The sequence below is a fragment of the Netta rufina genome (genome assembly GCF_964035555.1).
Source record: "Netta rufina genome assembly, chromosome: 2".
NCBI classification, from domain to species: domain Eukaryota; kingdom Metazoa; phylum Chordata; class Aves; order Anseriformes; family Anatidae; genus Netta; species Netta rufina.
Window position 1 is genome coordinate 144,872,728 of NC_140124.1, and position 20,401 is coordinate 144,893,128.

The 20,401-nt window shown below is 45.2% G+C and overlaps 1 protein-coding gene across 1 annotated transcript in view; it reads right to left on the reverse strand.

The window, feature by feature from the left end:
- Positions 1-241: 241 nt before the first annotated feature.
- The window catches only part of EXT1 (exostosin glycosyltransferase 1), a 163,505-nt gene continuing 143,345 nt past the window's right edge, over positions 242-20,401 (reverse strand). The window contains exons 4-11 of the mRNA XM_084281501.1: positions 18,168-18,287; positions 13,164-13,296; positions 11,727-11,845; positions 10,902-10,997; positions 8,063-8,152; positions 4,262-4,422; positions 3,127-3,298; positions 242-694 (exon numbers count right to left, since the gene is read on the reverse strand). Of these exons, the coding sequence (XP_084137627.1) occupies positions 509-694; positions 3,127-3,298; positions 4,262-4,422; positions 8,063-8,152; positions 10,902-10,997; positions 11,727-11,845; positions 13,164-13,296; positions 18,168-18,287 (1,077 nt within the window). The 3' untranslated portion in view covers positions 242-508. The remainder of the gene's footprint in view (positions 695-3,126; positions 3,299-4,261; positions 4,423-8,062; positions 8,153-10,901; positions 10,998-11,726; positions 11,846-13,163; positions 13,297-18,167; positions 18,288-20,401) is intronic.

The following is a 20,401-nucleotide window of genomic DNA, read 5'->3' on the forward strand; positions in this document are numbered from 1 at the left end:
CCAGTTTTCGGAAAACGGAGAAACAAAATATTAAAAAGTCAGCAGTAAGAGAAACATAATACTTAATTTCTGTCCTGCTTGTGCTCAGTTTGTTTCTGAAACTGCTGCATTTCCTCCCTGTGAGATTCAAGCATTTAACTTTGCAGGGGAAAATGAATGAAAATTGCAATGACAATCAAACGCATGAAAGAAAGAAATGGCAGCTTTGAAATATTCACAACCAACACAATTTTGATTAAAGAAAGAACTCTGTTTTTAATAGTTTTTTTTTTTGATCATTAAAAAAGTTTAAACCTGCATAGCAATCATTTCAAAAATAATTATTTAATGTTCCATAATGAAACTGTACACAACCTAGTCGTGAGCAACAGAAGCCTGCCAGGCGGGTGAAGCAGTCCGGAGCTGCGCGCACCCGGGCGCCGCTCGCCGTTTTTGGGTACGGCCGTGCCGTGGCACAGTCTGGCTCCAGGCGGGGCTGGGGCTGGCTTGGCCCCCTCGGCAGCGCTCCTCAGAGTCGTTCAATGTCTCGGTACTTCTTTCTCAGGATGGAGACCTGGTCTTTAAAGAGGACAGGGTCGAGCCTCATCTGAGAGTGGATCAGCGGCATATAGCCAAACCAGCTGGCGAAAGTGTTCATGCAGCTCTGCCGCTGGGCGAAGTGGTCAGGGTCAGCCCAGCGCGAGGCCCGGGACGTCTGTGTGGAGAGCAGAGCAAGAAGTTAGGCGGCGGCTGTGAGGAAGCAAAATGGCGGGCGCCACGGCCAGGCTGATGCCATGCTGGGAGGTGTCACCAGGGCTTGATAGCACCCGGCTCGGTGGCAGCCACAGGGGATGAAGTCTGCTCTGTGAGGGGTTTTAAGACAAGGGAAGGACGCCCAATCTGTGGTGGTAGCTGTCGATGGCAGGCTGGACATGCCAGCCTTCAAAATACCACTGAGAGCTGCACAGCATGGCGACCTGAGTCCAACTGTGGTCTGGCCTCACCCAGAGCATGACGCCCCTAGACAGGCCTCCCAGAGCCTGCCAGCATGCTACCTCACGCCATCTCTCTCTCTCTCTTTATTTTGAAACCCTCAAGCTATTTAGGAGAGAGAACAAGTCATTAAAAACCAACAGGAACGGAAAGATGGCTGCTGTTTTCCGCTGGATGTGCACATCCTACAGTCAAGCTGCTGCCCATGGCCTGCAGCCACAGGAGAAAAATACACTGAAATTAGTTTTTTCAGGTCAAAACCACATTTTTTGCAGTCCAGACTTGTGGAAATTTATACAAATTTCAACTGGTTTCTAACTGAGGTTGGTAAAAGTCAACACAAGTTGTATATATACAAAATCCTGTGGACTAATTTTCCAAAGTTGAGGGCAGCTGTAATTCCTATAAAAGTCCATTGAAAATCAACATCTCTGAGAAAAGAAGCCATAAGAGCTTTAAAGCAGTTATTGCTCTCTCTCTGTGCCTGGACTATCTGTATGAACACAACAGAACTATTACTTACGAGAAACTATGAATGCTGTGAAACTGCTAAATTTTGTTTTATGCCACGTCTCATGCATCTCTATGGCACTTATGTTTCCACTTCACTTTAAAAACAAATACAAGCTCATAAGCTCAAAGTGTGCTAATTAAAATGTGAGGAAACTGATAAAATCAAGGAACTGCCAAATGATTGTTGTATAAGATTTGATCTTTATCCAAGGCCTGTCCAGTTTAGTTCAAGTGGTAGCTTATAATGTGCATTGATTACAGACTCTTGACTATACAGAGGCACTAAAGAGCAAGCAAAAGCTTGTTGCTGGAGGATTATAGCAGACATTCTGTCCATTAGCAGTGAATTTCCATATGGCTATTAATCTCTGTCACAACACGGAGGTTATGTTAATTTTTTATTTGTCTTTCAAGGAATTATGAACATAGTCCATTACATTTCCCAAAGCTGCAGGAACAACTTGTCTTTTAGAGAGTTATAGTTCATGGATGACTCGAGCCACCCGCACTAAAAAAAGAAAAATGAATGTTCAGGCTTTGCCAAACAGCCAAAGCACATCCCTGTGGAGAGGTGAAGCTCAAACTGGAAGCAACAGGCACTTTCTGGATGACACCATATTGCTCATGTAAGGTCTCCCAGGTACCCAGATGAGTCTGAACCGCTGAATACTACCTATACATGAGGTGAAAATGCAATGGCATACAGATAAGGGAATCTACAAATTGGTATGCCCATTCCCCACTCAAAGATCTAGGTAATGCTAATAGGAGAAAATGTGAGAGGAAAATAGAGGGCTTCTTCTTTCTCCTCTCTCCTCCTTACCCTAGTAATCCTGGTCGTACTGATCACAGACACTGTGGCAGCACAGATAGAAGATTGTTTAGGACTTGAATATCTTATAGGACTTTTTATTACTCTCATCACTTGCTCACACAAGGGAGGAGCAGATGTGCCCCCAAGTTAACACATATCCCTGTTACTAGAAGGTACACCTATTTCTGCCATACTGGAATACTTATCCAGGAGCTGGAAGAGGCCCCAAAGCACATGTTTCATGGCTGCTAGTGAGTGATGGTGTCACCATGGGACAAAATGTTTCTTGTGGGAAAAAAAAAAAACAAACTTTAAAAATCACGATTTGCCTCTGTTGTGACAGTCCAATGTCAGTGCCTGAATCACAGTATATACTTGACTACACTTACATAGGGATGGCCTGGTACATTATATATTCATTATTAATAATTAAAAACATAAAACCTTTTGAGAATTTAATTCTGCTTCTAGCATTGCATGTAGTCAGGTCTAGAATCTTTAATTAGAAAACTGGAGTTTAACTAAAATTCAGTCACCAGCATCATCTGTTCCGTGACTGTGAGATCACTATGAATAACGTAGTGTGAGAAATTCTGAAGAGAAGTTGTCATCTATAGTAGATGTTTGCCATTTCTCCCTCTGGACTTCCCGTCATTATAATAAGCAAATCTATAGTCTACTTATAGCTCTGCCATGCTAAAAACTGAAAAAAAAAAAAAAAAAAAAAAAAAAGACAGAATGCTATGCATTCTGTAAGCCTGATTTGAAATTCAAAACGTTATATTGTCAATACATCTCAACAGCTAAAACATGCTGTGGATACATACCTGTCCCATCATGGTCTCCTTATACTGTTTTTTCTGTGTTACTTTGATTGGAGGCAATTTTGTCACAGCTGACACCAAAAAATTCATTAGAATGTCCTCACAATTGGCCAGTTGGTCCACCATATTCTTTAGGCTGGCAGGCAGGTAATGAGTGTACAGGTAGTGATAATATCTGGAAAGCAACAGCAGGGTTATTAAGACAAGTCATTGGGCTTTCAGGGACTATGAACTCTGTCTCAGCTGAGAGAAATTTTGTCTCAACTCTGGATACACCAGATCCCTTCTTCTTGTCTCATCCTCCAACAAGAAGGGAAAACTAATCAGTATATCATCAAAACAGTAAACAGCACTAATAGCAAAACAATATATATATATATATATATATATATTTAAGTGTTAAAAGAAATAATGCAGACCTAAGTGTTAAGATAATGAAAAGTAGTAAAGAGAGCACTCTCCTTGCTATATTGGGATAGCCAATACTGATGCATCTATCCTCTATTTCTTTCAAAACTCAACAGAAGGAATTCTGTTAAATTAGCCTGCTACTGTCCTCAGTGTTCAAATTATTCTCCTTTGGGCCTGTAACATCCCCTACGGTCTTCTTTGCTGGGATGTGGATTAGGTACTGCAGAATATGATACCCTTCTCCTAAAATCCAGAGAGGCCTTTGGTCTGAGGAAGTTCTAACAACAGGGGTTTTCCCCAATATGCTGATCTGTGATGTGTCCACTGTGCTACATTTTTAGAGTAGCCAGAAGACTTTGCAGACTGCAGCTGTCAGCCAACACATACCCAGAGCTGGTCTGGAAGTAACCTCCTTTCTGCTATGCTACAGGCCATTCAGCCGAGCCGCTTAATGAATTCGGGAACTCTTTGAAGTGTGTAATTCCTGATGTTAAAAAGAGCAGTCCGACTGCCTCAAAATACAAGTGACTTCAAAGAGACCCAACAAGCGCAATAATGATTACCAGATCCCCAGAGCTAAACCAAGAACTTAAATTATTACCCCATAAAAAGTAGACCCATTTATTATCTTTCAATTTTTCCCCTCCCCGGAAGAGTGTTCTTCATCCCCCTCTCCCCCAACTTTGTTTCATGCAGAAGGAGGACAGCAGATGCTTTGGATGCTTACTTGTGGTAAATAGCAGCTCCTGTCAATACCATGGAATAGTCATTAGTCCACTTGGAGGTATAGCCCCACCTCTCCTTAGTGTTGTCCCAGAAGTGACTGCGAGCAGGGTACCCTACGATCCTCTCTGGAAAACTCTGCCAAACTGTAAAGGCAAAATCCACCTGCAGACAGAGGCATAGGCCAAATGAATACCAAAACTGTTTCAACAAATGTCAACAAAACAAAATATTACCTTGCCACTAATTCATAATTCAGCATCTTGGAACTGTTGCAAAACATTAATTCTATGTATTCATCAGTAAATTAAACTGACTGCTTGACATTTTGCCCTATAATTATGCACATTTTAATGGTTCCTGTTAAAGGGAGTCTAGAGCATCACAGCATTACATTAACATTTTCAAGCTTGCCCTTTACATATCAAACCTTTTCAAGTTACAGAAAGAATAGGTGTAGGTGCACGCATTTATACTTAGATGCAATATAGAGTGGTCATAGCCATGTGGGAAACTGAACCTTTTGCACATATTCATGCATTTCACTTCGCTACCATTTCAGTACTGTCAACACAAAGCGTGGAAAATTGGGAGTCAAGCACCTTAAAGTTAAAGGGGTAGCTCAGCGAGGTTAAAACAAGCAAGCAGTGTGGATTCCTCTTTTATTTTCCATCTGTTCTGAGCCACTAAGTTACATGCAGGTGATACTTTTAAGACTGTGTGACCAAGAAGGTTAAACGTATAGCTTAATAAGGGGGAAGATAGATTCCATGGAACTAAACAGCTTTAGGAGCTTGCACTTTAAAGAAATGAATGATACTATATGAGTCACAAGATGTTAAATGCTGACAATAGAGTTTCTTACACCTATTTATTTATGTATTATTTTTCTTTTATGATAGGAGTGATATGAGATTGCTGCCCCAGGATCCCACCAAACAAATACTGGTGATACGAGGAAAGGGATGATTGGGGTAGTTTGCAGGAGGCTCATCAGCATTTGGTTTGAAATGAGTTTGGTAAAAATACATGTAGAAAGGTTTTTATTACAGTAAAGTTGGTTGGCAGTCCTTGGAGCTTAAGCTAGACTGAAATTTTTAATAGTTAAAGGCAATCCTAACTGTCCCAGTCAAAACCAAGAAAAAGAGACATTTGTTTCTGCATTGCATACAAAGTTCTCTCTCGATACCAGAGGGACCTAAAACCTTGCTCAAAAATGCTTGGAAAACCTTCCAAGAACAGAGCCAAAGTCAAGGGTGTAGGGGTTAGATAAAGAAGAGTTGCTATGAGAAGAGTCACATTTTGTGTGATTACTGTCAGACTTCTCTCATTTACAAGCATTTTTATGAAACAGAAGAGTCACACATGTACTGGAACACAAAGTTAGGGACTAGCTATTTTCTTTCAAGTTGTTTCAAGGAATCTGAGGCCAACGAGAAAGACAATGCGCACAAACCAGTTACCGTTGTGATAGTTCTGATCTCATCCAAATCAATACCACATGAAAAAGCTAAAAGTTTTTTTTTCCCTGTGAAGGCCTTTCCCATAAAGCCTGCCATCTGTTTTCTTTCGAGATGTTTGAGAACCTCAAACTTAAATAAATAATAAAGCGGCAACACCCAGTGTCCTCGCTTGTGCATTCAAGTATCTGTCCTTGTACCGGCGAAACACAATAAAGCAATCACCCTAACAGAGAAAAAAAAATCACTATTCTTTATCCTGTGTAATTTTTAGTAGCATTACCACACAGCTGATCAGCAGGAAAAGCCAGCCTGGCTGCCACTCTCTTAAATCCCCGTATCGTTTCTAACTCATGCTGATTTCTAATTACTTCCCACACAAACATCCCTCTGTGCACATGACACAGGTCCTCTCACAGGAGCGGCTGCCTGCCATGCTGCTGTGAATGGGAAATCCTTACTGCACAAGAAGTGGACAGAGCAGAAGATGTGTCTGGTGCCTGCTCCTCCCAACAGGAACATGCCCGTGTTTGACCACGTTGCTAAATTGCCTCTTCTGGTCCCTGAAGCTTTGCCACGACGACCACCCATGAGCAGCCGGTTTCAGGGGAAGTTTCATACCAGTTTCATGTTTGTGTTTGAAACAGGCTGTTTCTTTCTGTAAGCTGCATGGTGAAGGAAATGAAGAAGTAGAAAGGCCCCAGTTCTTCACGGAGAGCCACCAAAGAGAGCCGCTGACCCCAGCATCCTGGCTGAGGCATGGCAAAGTGGCAGGAGAGAGGTGGCCAGCTGAATCTCTCTGCAGCACGGGGGTGTGAGGCTCACAGAGCCAAAACCACCACGCACACATGCAGTATGGGCAGCAAGCTGCTCACACAAGGGAAGAATTCCCAAAGAAATGCATACGTTGTTTGATACGATAACAAATGTTTGCATTTCAGGATGTTGAGTGTAAAACAAGGCCAAGTCGAACCCAAACACTATTTATTTCACATACATTCCAAAAGCCTGAGTGACTACAAAGCTTGGATGATGACAAATACCAGGCAAAACAAAACAAAGCCCCAAATCCTCACGGAATCCGCAGGTTGGATTGCTGTCACTTCCACCTCAGTGCAGACTGACAGGTCTTACCGCAGCCCTCAGGGCAGCCGAGACAGGACCCTTCATCCTGGGCAACAACCTATTAGGAACTCCAGCCCTAGGACAAATGCCTTTTTTTTTTTTTGGTTTGGGGTTTTTTGGCTGTGCAGGGCTTTGCACATGATTTGCCAGCAGCTGTATTCTTCCTCATCTAGCAGGAACTATCAAGATGTAACCTTGGTATCACACAGGTTCAATGTCATTTGTAAAGCAGGAGAGGGCTGCCAAGGCTCCTTCTGGAGCAGTTTAACCACAGCCCAACAAAACCATAATTGGGAGAACAGCAGCTGCAATCTGATCCATTTAGAACAATTTCAGTGACATCTTAGGGTACATAGAGCAGTTACTGGTGGCTGGCGTTAGGCATTTCCTCACTAACACACAAGCAGTAACTGCATCAGTGAAAAGTCCACACCATCAACAAAGAATGCAGTTTCATAAAGGTGAAGTGGGGAGAAAGGAATGGCCGCAGCCATGGAGGAAAAAAAAGGGGAAAACAAAAGAAAATCGAGCTTTTCAGGCTATTCCCTGGCCATCATTAATAATGCATTTCCCAAATATTGCACTCTATATAAACTGTCATCGGTTGCTCCCGTGGTTCTCAGGAAGAGGCTCCAGAAATCAATACTCATCCCAGTTGTAAAAATTGGTTTTCTACAGTATTTTTCTTTCTTAGTGCTATCTTGCTCTTGGCACAAACACTCCAACAACTGAACTAGCAAAGATCTCCCAACTTTCTGGGGTGACAGAACAGTCAGTGAGAGAGCACTCCTCAGTGAAATCCTGCATTAGGGTGGTGACACTGTTTTGGAGCGACAGCAGTTCCCTGCTGCTGACACCCCTACTTTCCCCACCTACACCCTACTGGTAATACAGGGGGAAGGAACGCTACCCTCATCAGAAAAGTGAGAACAGAGCACTGAAGCTGACTGCTCTTGGCTGCCTACACCCGCCTGCAGCTATGTTACTAAAATAATAAAGAACGGAAGAACCATATGCTAATGATGAGCCAATTAACCAGGGTGAAAAGCTCTTCTGATGGTAGGCAGTGGCAGGGTTTCTGAAACAAGCATGACACATAAAATCCGAAGAGTATTGAGGGAAACCTTACAGCACTTGGTCACTGGCAAGGCCAAGGGAAGAGCCTGTCTGCTGTGCTCAAGATGAGCCCGGGAGCTGCTCGGGATGACAGAGACCCTTACCTCAGTGGTTGAAAGCACGGTGTCCTCATCCAGGCTTAGCACTGCATCTGTCCCTATGTTGTCGTAGGGTAGGAAGCGACTGCTCATAACCTGTGGGCATCCAAGGGAGGAAAAAAAAATCATTTAAAGGAGTTATTTCCAGGGAAATACTCTATCTCATTCCTCACTCTGATTTCCTTTTGTCTTGGGCACATCGCATGTCTGTCTGATAGAAAGGACTACTTAGTTCAGGAGGGAAAGACTGTCACTTCTATCACTCCAGCAGTCAGCTTACACCTTCTGCTTGAGGAGTAATTTCTGAACAGATCTCTCCCTTTGGGGCAGGCTGCCTTCCTTATGTGACAAACTGTAATGGTCCACGCTGAGAATTAGATGGACCTACAGATTCCTGAGGCAGGACGTGCTCCCTCTGCCCTCCCGTGGGTGTGAGGATCACAGACAACGAAGCCCTGACAGGGACTTTGCAGCACTCCTAAAGCGACACAGCTGGGAACTGAGGAGCCCAGGCTGAGTGTGAAGGATGTTACACTGCCAGGACTGTACCCCTGTCAAGTGGTACAGCTCCATCTCTGTGCGCTGCTGCTGCTTCAGCAGGGAGCTGCTGCCAAATGGTGCGATGTTTCCATCAGAAAAGGAGAACACGCTAAGGAACACGAGTACCAGTGGAGCTTCCTCTGCATCAAGAATTACATTGATACTGTGGCGTTTTTAAAAATCGCATTCTTCAGTGACACAATATATACATATAAAATCTAAATGCAGAATAGGCTTTTAAAAACTACGGCAGGACAGCTCTCGAGGCAATAAGAAATAGAAAAGTGGGATCAAAAAGGTAACAGCGAGAGATGTTGCCGAGATGAGATGAGAATCCATATGGTTTCTTTACCAGACTAATTAGCACCTTTGGAGAACTGATGAGTGGTAATAAGGACATGACACTATTTGCTTCCCTCAATTGCTAGGAAAAATAGCCTGTCTAGTTAATAGACTTCTTTTCAAACTCATTACCTGAAGAAATCACTACAGAAATCGGGCCCGGCTAGGGGAGATCACTGTCTGGAAACAAGGACATGGAGAAGTTTTTCATGTAGCTCGTAATGGACATGATCATTTCTGCACCCCTTGCAACCTGTTCGGAAGCGAGTCCCTAAACCTATGCCATGACTGAGAGAAAGCTCTGTCCCCATACTCAGGAGGTTCACAGCGTCTGTCTGAAGAGCATCCCTTCATCACTGCGATGGGCCTCTGCCCAGGAACGCTGTGGCTGTGAGGGAGAGGCGATCTGGCAGGTGTTGACAGCTTTGATTTGCTTATGCAGAGGCAAAGCCAAGCAAGCAGCAGTCAGGAGACCAAGCTCCTCACCCTAGCTCTATTACAGACGGTGGAAGACACTGAAACAGTCAGGATTACCCATGGATTTTCCTTTCACAGCTAAAGCTCCCTGTTGCAGAATGCCTGCGATAACATACCATGATTTCAAGGGTAGGAGCGGGAGGTTTGATTAAGGCAGGCCTTTGAGAGCCCCTGGCCAGAGCGACTGCGCCTGCCAGGATGCTTCAGTTAGGTCTGGAGCTGAAAAAGCAGCTCCTTTGCACAGCCTTTGAGTTGGACTGCTCTGGCTCTGCTAGCTTTGTCCAAACAAGCAGCTTTTCTGCGCAAGAAGCCATTTGGCATATATTGGGATATTAGAGAGATGAGACTGTCCACTACAAACACACCTTTGTGTACTCAGGAGACTCATTTGTAATCTAAACAGTGCCTGGGCCAATTTCTACAAATCCTGTAGAACTGGTCAGAGGTTTTCTCCTCTATCTCACCTCTGCAAGCTCTCCAAAAAAAAAAAAAAACCAGCTCTGCAATGTTCAAAAGACTCAGAAATCACTACAGACAGCCTTTCTTGGCCCTGCAGCGACTCTCCTGATACTGTTTACATGGCTAGCTAAGGCATAAGCCTTCAGCTGCCAACTTTGCAGGGCCCTTGCTTTCCCTTTGTTCAGGTGACTGGGGTACAAGACCAAGGACAGGACCATAAATTCAAAACAGGACCGCGCAGCCCAAGCAGCTAAAAGTTCTCTTTGCAAAGGCAGAGCTCGAGAGCCAAACGATACAGATTGCCGAGGGGCCAGCCCAGATGTGTCTCAGTCACAGCCGTGGAACAAGAAGCCCCGCTTCTCTCAGGCCTGACTTTGGAAAGGAATCGTTTGCTTCTGCACGGATTTAACAGAAGCCTCTCCTCTCATCTGGGTGCTGCCTGTTTCAGCTTTGGGGAAGCACGAACAAACAAGTGTGCTGCACAGCAGGAGACGATGCAGTGGTTTTGTTCCCACGCAAGCGCCCCTCGTCCCTTCCTTTGTTTTATGGTGGGGTCCCATCGCTGGCAGCAGTCTGCTACAAGGCCATGGAGAAGGCACTTTCTGAACAGTGGCTTGGCACTACCCACTCTCATCTCTTCCTCTGTGTTTGGGTGTGCAGCTGATCCCCAAGCCTTGCCTCTGACTGCTCAGACTCAGTAATCAGCTGCATCGCTGCTTTCATGTCCCCGCAGAGACAGAGATCTCCAAAGAAGGGGGCAGCGCTGCCTACTCTTGGGAGCACATTTCAAAGCAGGGCCCCACCTGTGAATCTCACGGCATTAATTGCCATGCTGATGGCTTCTGGGAGCACGGGCCTCGTGCATGAAACACGAATCGGTGACCGAGCTGGTGCAGAGGAACGAGGAACAGAGAGGAGCTGTCACACAGCTGCAAACTACAAAGCTTTCACCGAAGCAGCTCGAAAAACAAATTCTGGTCCCACCGGAGAATACATGCAATCTTTTATGGTGCTCCTCTCCACTTACCTTGCTCTCTCCTTCAATGACTATGACAGGCACAGAAGTGGCAGGCCAGCGGTGTTTGGCTGGGAGGGGTTTATCACAATTCCATAAGACAATGATCTGGAAGAGAATGTTGGACCACGGTCAGACTCCTTTGTGGCAATGCAGTCCAAGCCCTACAGACTCAGATCTCCAGACAGCAATGCTGAATTCATATCTGGGCTTTCCAAATCAAGAAGAATGATATAAATCTGCATAAAAATAACACTTCCTACAGTAATTTCACCCATCCTGACTGTATACATCCTCCTAAACAAATGTAGGCTGGACAGGAACTCAGGAAGTCTCTGTCTAGGCCAGGTCACACGGACGTCATTGATTTACTTTGGCTCACATTGAAGGCTAAAACACTTGTGGTTCTCCACTGCAAGAGGGTGCTCCTGCGGAACTCCCCAGGGTTTCTTTTAGGCAAGCCAAAATCCCGGCACTGTGAGCCTAGGAGCCACAGCAGGAGGAAGGAAGATCACGCAGGGGCTCTTGAGGCACAGACATCCTTTTGCAGTTTGCAGCATACACGGCTCAGATATTTAAAGTGCAGGCTTTGTTCTACCTGTCTCATGAAACAAAGGGGTTTAATTATTGTCTCTATTCCACTCGCATTATACTCAGAATTTCTGTTTCCCGTGCACGCAGGTCACAGACATCAGGAATCTCAGAGAAAAGAAACACGAGAACTGAAACAGGAGTTGGAACTAGAGTGAGAAGAGCTGGAGTCAACAGCCTCCTCACTCCCGGGACAGCAGTTCTGTCTCAGATGTGACTGACAGCCAGACAGCGCTCCTTCCTTACCTTTGCACAGTACTGGGACTTGGCTACAGCAACCAGGAGTTTCAGCACAGGTTGAGACTGGGAAACCAGGGGAGTTACTGCATGGATAACGGCAGTGAACGTGGGGAGAGGCTTCAGACCTGAAGCAGAGAGAGATGTGCTCAGTAAAGACAAAATTGCCCCATTTAGTACAGGTTAAAGGACTTGGAGGTGGAAGGATAATCTATGTTTAATGCAAACCTTGGCTTTTTTTTTCTTAGGTCATCTCCTTCAGTCTTGGATACTAAGTCCCAGACACTTCTAAGGAGATCACACTTCCTTTTAACTCCCATGCCCCCTGAAAACCCTCACTCCAACACAATTACTGCCTTTTCTCACTTTTTCCACAAATGTCCTTCAATCTCTTTTTTCCTTCCAGTTTGCCCACAGATAATACCTAGTTTGTTCAGCCAAATTTCTTTCCTGACACTGGCTCTGCCTGGTTTTGCTGCCTGGCTCTGGATACGTGGCGTTTTCTAGATGCATCCACGATTTTAAGAGGCGTGTTCAGTTTCTACACTTCCATCGCAGCCTCTGTCAGATTTTTGCTCTTTCTGGATAAATCCCCATCCACATACGTCTTCAATTACTTTCTGACCTGATAATTCAGTTTGCATCCTTCCCTTCCAATTCTGACATTTTTGTCTTGCTGTGCCTGCCTTCCCTGCCTGAAATAACAGATCCTACTTCTGCCCTTAATTACTGCTCTCAGTCTTATCTACATTCATCTGTGTGGGGTCAGAGTCATTTTTCATCAAAATTCCCACAGAAACCTTCTTCTCCTTTTGGAGATTACCAAAAGCACGGTAACAGCGAATTTTTAGCAGGTGGGCAGTACAGATACACACAAGTGGGATGGCACAGGCTGAGCCAAAAGTGGAAGCAAGTGTCATCAGCAGGATAATTTCAGGCTGCAGGCACATTCCCCTGCAGAACTCATCACTTAAGATCTGCTTTGGGAAAAAGCCACGTTCGTAAGGCCTTTGCATTCCTTCTAGCAGGATCCATGAGAGGACACAGAGTACAGAGAATAAATCCGTACCAACTCTGGGCTCCATTTACAAGTGCCATGGGTAAATTACCACTTTTCCAATTTGCCAAGCACAAATAAACAAAGAAAGCAAAAAACTATCCCTCTTGCGTCCCCTTGGGCCATAAATGGGTCAGTAACTCAGGCACTAATTACTGGCAACTGAAAAGTATGAAGGGACAGGGATTTTTTTAAAAACAGAATTTGCAAGGCCCACAGTGCATGTCGATGAGTCAGAGACATCCCAGTCTGCAGTGGGCAGGGAAGACTGAGACAGGCTAAATGGAAATCATTGTTAACTAGGAATGAATGGCGAGTCCCGAGGCACGTGCTGCTCAGAGATCAACGATATTCCAAGTGCCAGCCGAGGGTAGGAAGGATTCACTCACCGAGATTCGCATAGTAGTAAGGAAAATCTCCCAGATATGAGGAATACTGTGGCAGTACAAATAACCCTCCAGGATGTTTGTTCCATATTAAGCTGTTACGTGATATGTGCTTAAATATTCTGTCCTGAATAATCTGGAAAACAAGAGAGGCGATGACTGTTAAATAGCCTGCAAGAGCCACTGGTGGGTGTTTCAGGGACTCCGTCCGACGGGAGTCCTCCTCACCCAGTCTGCAACAAGCTGAGGCACACAAATGATGAGACGTTCCTGCTTAATCTCTCCTAAAATGACACAGAAGCTGTGTACTTCAACACCACTTCAGCAGCTCAGGCTTCAGAGCCCCTCATTAGGCTCCGTGGATGCGGGGACCTTGCAGTTCATTGCATCCCGTATTTCAAGTCAAGGATTTTGTCTGCGAGAGGACGTCGGCAGCAGCAAGCCCGATTAGTGCACTGTCAGTTTTTACTATCCAGAGCTCACAGAAGATAATTACTCGAGGATGGCATTACAAAGCTAGGTATTATTTTGAGATAACGAGAGCGTTCAAAACCACAAAGGCTTTCAGCAAATCAGGCTGCACTAATTATTCATTTTGCTTATTACGAAGGGGTATTAGTATTCAGATACATCACTGACTCTATGTCTCGGTTCCATAACAGCTCCTTGCTGGCTGAAATAGAAGAAGATCTTTTGGTAACTATTTTCTGTCTTTGCTGAGGGCCACAAACATAAACTCCTAGATTTGTAAGGCCAGACCAGATTGCTAGGTCGTCTACTTTGTCATCTGGAATACCACAAACTACAAAAACAACACAGGGCCATATAATGAGTGTTGTTTGTAACACTGATAATAATTACTTCAGACCAGTTGGGAGCATGTAAGAACAGTCAGGTTCTTACACCAACTTGCTGCAAAGTCATAATAAGATTCAGCAGTGGGAAGCTAAGACTAGACAAGCTCAGCATCCAAGCAAGACACAATTTTCTAAGTGAAATCTGCTCTTGGGCCACATACTCTATTTGTCTTCCTCTGAAGCAGCAGAGGTTGGCAGGACTGGGGATGGGACACTGGAAGGTGCTGGGATTGTGGAGGAAGAATTTTCTGCTAAGACAGCTAATCAGGATTTCCTTGCCTTCTGCAGCTCATCTTCTGGGATCTCCTAAGGGGATCTGATGCAATTGGTGGTTTATGCATTGCACAAGGCTCCAACACTGAGAACAGGTTGGTTCTCCTAACCTAACATCTCTGGCCTTAGCACAGACGTATCTGGGTGAAAGTAATGGCTCTGAAGCTGGAGTAAATCCGATCCCATGCTCCATTCCTTAAAATCTATGGAATTAAAGAAGTTCTATACCCACAGCATAGAAAAAAAAATTAAAACAAACAAAAGCAAGCAAAAAGACCCATCATAACAAAAGCCAAATAAAAGCAGCTGCTAGAGTCTAAGCAAGCTAGAAACCTCTGTCAGCAGCTGAGTTCAAGGACATTCGGTCAGTATGGAGCATGACCAGTACTTTTCCTGGAATTTCTGATGGCTGTGACAAAACAAAGCCACCAAATCACAAGTTACCTTGTGCTAGACGATCCACTGCTGGTGGCCACGTCAGCACAGTTAACTTGAGGTCAATGTTAGGTGTCTGCACGCTGGTCTTAATTTTGCCTGCAGCCAATTAGCATTGCTAACATGCAGTAATTCACTCACATGCCTAAGTTTTAAACTTAATTTTATGTGGATATAAAGGACCTAAGGACCATATCTCCACTAAAAAGAGTGCATCTGAATATTTGTTTGGGAAGTTAGGGGTACCAGCTGCCAGACCTCCTGCATGGCAGCAGGGAGAGATGACTACTGGTTCTCCAGCTGCAAGTTAAGCCACTAAACAAAGACAGGACATGGAAACTACATAATTTCAAGCGTTTACCACAAAGCCCAAATACTACAGCTCCTTCCCCCTGTTTTCTCAGAACTGGGGCATGATCAGATAAGGGGAAGTCTGTGAATTTACACGGTCAGGAGGTTTTCACAGGCGGCGGAGTTTTCCATTGCGCTGGTAGCCAACAAGGCTGCAGGGGAAACACATGGCTCGCACTCAGCGCTGCTGCAGTGCGCCTGGAGCAGCCCTAACACGAAGCAGACCCCTGATGCCACGCAGGGTAGGCTGCCCTTGGTGCATGGCAGGCACACAAATCTCACATAAACTCCCTCAACAGGCTGGGGAGCTGGCCTGTCCTATATCACAGCTCACAAGCGGCAGATTAATTTATCACACTCCTGGTCTGTGTAAGAAATCTCTCTGTCTGTCATGATAAACAGTAGAGAAGACACAGAAGTGTATAAAAAAGGGTAACATGGGGGACCAATTGATTAAAATTCAGGGTACGCAGCATGGCACATACTGCAGGGACAGGCAGCAGCTACACAGGGTCTCCAATGGTGAGGCCTGACAGGAGGAGTTTAGGAAGAGGAAGAAGGGGTGATGAACTCTGCCAAGATCTCCCTTTTCTCTTTGGAATTCATTAACAGTCCGATATTTTTTCTCCCTCATCTTCACACTTCCAAAAGTTCATATATTGCCTTGAACGTTGTCTCTTCTCAACATGCCCCAGTCAAGCACTGCACATTTATTGTGTGCCTTTGTGCTGTCCTCCTCCCTTCCTCCTGAGCAGAAGACTGAGCATACAGCCCAGGGGGTTAGGTGTGTTTTGGGCTTGTTTTCACAGAAGAACAAGCTGAAAAATTGCAGATACACTGCAGCAGACCCACACAAACACCATTTCCTGACCCACGCCATGCCCACGGCACCTACAGCTGCAATACAGACAGCTGGGCAAATGCTTCAAAGCTCCCACACCGGGCTAGGAGCTATTTGGCTCCGGTCTCCAAATGCTGTCAGGGACCTGAAGACGTGATCAAATGTTTTCACAGGTGTCCAGGATACCAGGCAGAGCAGAGACACGATGCCCTTGTAGACATCTGAGTTGGTGAAGCCTTTTGCTGCACTGATGTCCTCATACTTGGACATGGTACAGCACTGCAGGCAGCAGGGAGGTGATTATTCAGATGATATCTAGTATCATCAGAGCACCGTGACACCACAGTGTTACAACAGAAGATGGATAACATCCACCAGAAAAAAAAATAATCCTGCTAGGAATTTACTTACAAGCATCAAATTTTAAAAAGAGGATATACTGCGTGCAGATTTCTGACACCTAAAATCACTCTCAGCTGCTTTTTTCCTTTCCTACAGAAAGTTAACTCTGGACTTCACTCTGGCAAGCTGAAATGTGAAATGAGTATCTGCTCATATGAACAGGATCCCTCTTAGCTGTCTTTACAAATTCCGAGAGTCCTGAATTAAAAACAAACAAACATAAACCCCTCAAACCAAAACCACCCTTGCAAACAAATGGAAAAACCCAGAACATAACTTCAACGCCAGGCATACATTACTCGGTTCCATTAAATTAAACCTTGCAGGAAGATTTTTGTTTTCTCTTTTTTCCCCTCTGAGCAGAAGCGGCAGCCTGCTGGATGCCCAGCTGCCTGAGCTTTATTACAGGTTTTACTTTCCCCTGGGCACCTACGACATTGGCCAATGTCCCACGAGGTCCAGGCAGCCCTAAAAACACATCTGTGAGCGCTGGAGCTCGATGAGATGGACACCAAGGCTGTGGGGCTGCAGGTGAAGTCTCCTCGGGACCAGCCCAGCACAGGTAGGAGAGGGGCAGCGAGGAGAGCTGCACAGCCTTCCCCTTGTAGCGACCCTTAGCAATACCAGGGTGCGTGCAGGGAAGGGGCAGACAAGAGATGAGGCACCCTGATTGTCTCTAGGGGTAATTCTGTAGGGTGAATTAGGCTGCAAGCACTGCCATGTGGTCTGCCAGCTCTGTTAGCCTGATCCTGGCATGGGCTGTGACAGTACCACTACCTCCTCCGTGCTCCTGGGGAGCCTGAGGACGCCGAACTATTCCCCACAGGCAGCACGGACGAAGCCAAGCTCATTAGGGGTAGAAGAGATCGTTGCGAGTGCAGCTATGCCAGGGGCTCCAAAAATATCCCCTGGCTGCTTTTCTTCACCGGTGCAGGAAAACCTAAGCGAATGCCTTGCAGCTGGAGGTGGGTCAGCCACGAACAAGCCCACCGCAGGCCAAGATACAGGCAGCAGCACTTGCTTGCAGTCTGCAGGCGAATGCAGAGCAGGAAACGTGGAACTTTACAACCACGCACACAGACAGACGCAGCTGCAGGAGAATTAGCATAAGACAAATGCATTTGCACCTCCAAAGCCAGCCACTTCCAGTGGTAAAAGTGTGTCAAAAATTTCAATGCAAAACGGCAGAACAATTAGAAGAGAAACCTGCTTTTGAAACTGTATCCTGGGCTCTGCTTCTGAAGAGCCTTTTATCTCTCCTCTGTCTCTCGAATTCAGAAAGGATTCTCTCCACATTCGAGATCTCCTGTCTCCCTGTTTAATAGCAATCTAATTATGATTATTTCTTACTATTTTCTAGGGATGATTGGGCCTTTCCCTTACCCTGGGTGTGACGGTAAGACACAGTAACCGGCAAGCCCCCATTTTCTCTCAGCCAGACCTACAGCCCATCACAAGGCATCGAATGGTCAAGGAGCTTCAGAGCAGTATTTTTTCCCAAAATGAATTCCAGAAAGGTTTCTTAAAGAAACATATTCACTACCACTGACAAGGAGAGTGATTCATTGGCCATAAAGCCTTGCGAAGGCAAGATCACACATGACAACTTTTCCACGTGTCCGATAGCTCCCATTCTTCACCGTGTCAGTTTTCTAATGCGGACACCAATAATGAAGGAAGTATTTCCTTAGGGAAGAAAACTTATCAAGACGCCGAGGTGTGTTTTTTTTTCCAAGTGACCAATTGCATGTCATGAAAACCAAGGTCTGGTGCCAGCTGAGCACAGCAGCAGCCCGATGGCTATGGAAAGCTGGCTGCTCTGCATGGTCCCAGACAGTTTTTACTCACCTCTAGTGTAGTCAATACAATCTTCTCAACTGAAGAAAAATAAGCCTCCCACAAGAACTGTGTCTGCTGTCTAAGTGCTAGGATTTTATCCTGATGGATAGACCTGATTGTAGAAGGAATCTGTAATACAAGATGTAATATAGTCAGAAGCTTCCCAAAACAACACAATCTCATCAAATTAATATGCTGCCGACAAGTTCCCTCCTCTATTAGCACACTGCACAGCTTCAGCGCTCCCATCCAGCAAGACGTGTGCGTCAACAGCCCAAACCCCGACGGAGACACAGATGAAACACAGCCCCTCACGACCTTTGGTACCGGCCCGCTGTGGAATACACGATTTATTTGTTTTTATTTGCTTTCTCTCGGTTTTGGGTTGCTTCTCTCCCCCCTCCCCAGCGCTGCGGCGTGGCACAGCGAGGAGCTCTGCGCAGATCCCTCCCGCACAACGCGTTTCACGGACCGGCAGTTTCACAAACTGGTACCTGCAGGACTTCTGGGCCCGGCAATAATCCCCACTCTCAGAGCACATTAAAGGGATCTGCGATTGCATTTACCGCAGTATGGCAAAGCTAAGTGCCCTGAGGAGAACATAGCAACATCTGAAGCAAGACTTCGCTTTTGGGGAGCCTGCGGATCAAACTGCATTTTACTAATTATCGTGGGTGGAAGAAATAATGTCTCCCACAACACCTGTTATTCACGAGGGAAAACACTGCTGCTTTTTCTCCCTTCTCCGTTGAAGCAACACTCTAATTCTGGTGTAAGTTGCCTTGCAAAGGAAAACCAAATCGCCCTGCTGCAATGCTTTGTGATCACAAAATGTAAAGATGACTGGATCGGAAGGGGAGGGCTTCCCTTCTGCTTCTCTCCCCATCCCCACACCCCCCTTCCATGCTGGAGGGAAGCTAATGGGTGTATGCGCCACTGGTTAACTTCTTAGGACCTCGACCAATGCCTCCAGCACGCTACTTTGACAATGCAAATTGACATCATCAAGGGAGTTTAACTGCAATTTGCTTCAATTACAAGGGCTACTCACAGAACCAGGAAGGCCTCTAAGATATTTTGCTTATCTGTACTCCTTTCTTCTAGGAACGAGGAGCTGTGCTTTTGCACCTACTTTCTTGTGATTTCAAATTAGGCCACCTCGTTCTCAGACAGTCATTTTTCACAGAGCTTTTACTTCAATCATGAGCTGTAAAAGCGTGTACTTTTGTCGTGTGTTGCTTTTTTGCACATCCCAGCTCGCTCTGAAGGTTACTTGCAGCCCAACACATCCGCCCTTTCCTGATCAAAACACATTTGCTTATTCCTAAAATATTCTGAGAAGTGGCAAGGATCAGTATTTGGTTACAGGAACTTCTGAATCAAATGACTTCACATGAAACATTTTCCTGGGGAAAATTTGAGATTCTAAGAATTTATAAGTAATGAATTTCCAGGAGAATCAGTAAATTTGTAACTGCATTGTTTGCATTCACTCTCTAAGACCTGCTAAGTATGAAACAGAATTTGAGCTTCAGAGAGTAAGGGCTGCAGAAGGAAATGGTCACAATGTCAAGGGTGGTGCATTTTGTTCCTTTGCTACAGTCCCTATATGTCTTTAGCTAAAACATTCCTTTCAAGCAAGTATGAAAGACGGAAGCCAAAGCCAGGCTTTAGTGCATGTTTTTCTAATCAGTTCCATCACTGTGGCAGAATGATATTTAACTGTATCAAATTTTATTTTGAGGGGCGAATATTCTTTCTTTTCATTACCTTTCCAGTAAGTTCCAATAAATAGGGGGATAATGAATGCTATCTGTACCGGCTGTCCACAGACCACATCCATGCTCATTACCAAGAGTAAAGAGACAATCAAAGTCCCTTCCCGGTGGCAACATGGCACTTTTTCTATAAAGTTAATCATTTTATTGCATTTTGTGCAACCTTGCATGTGTGCTACATGTGAGAGCAAGAAGTGAAATCAATACTCTTTTGCTGCTAGGGCCCCTGAGCGCGAAGGCTGCCCTGCCAGTGAAGGTTACTGCACGAAGCTCAGGTTTTCCAGACCAGCCTGTGCCTGTGAGTGCCTGCAAACACGGTGCCAAGGTTTAAAAAAAGCCTTGGTGCCTGCTCTGTTGCAACAGCTGGAAAGGAAAATCAGGGCTCCCACTTTAACTGCATTTGCTTATTAGTTATTAATCTACTTGTCCAGAGAGACAGGTGGGGAAAATGATGTATTAATACTA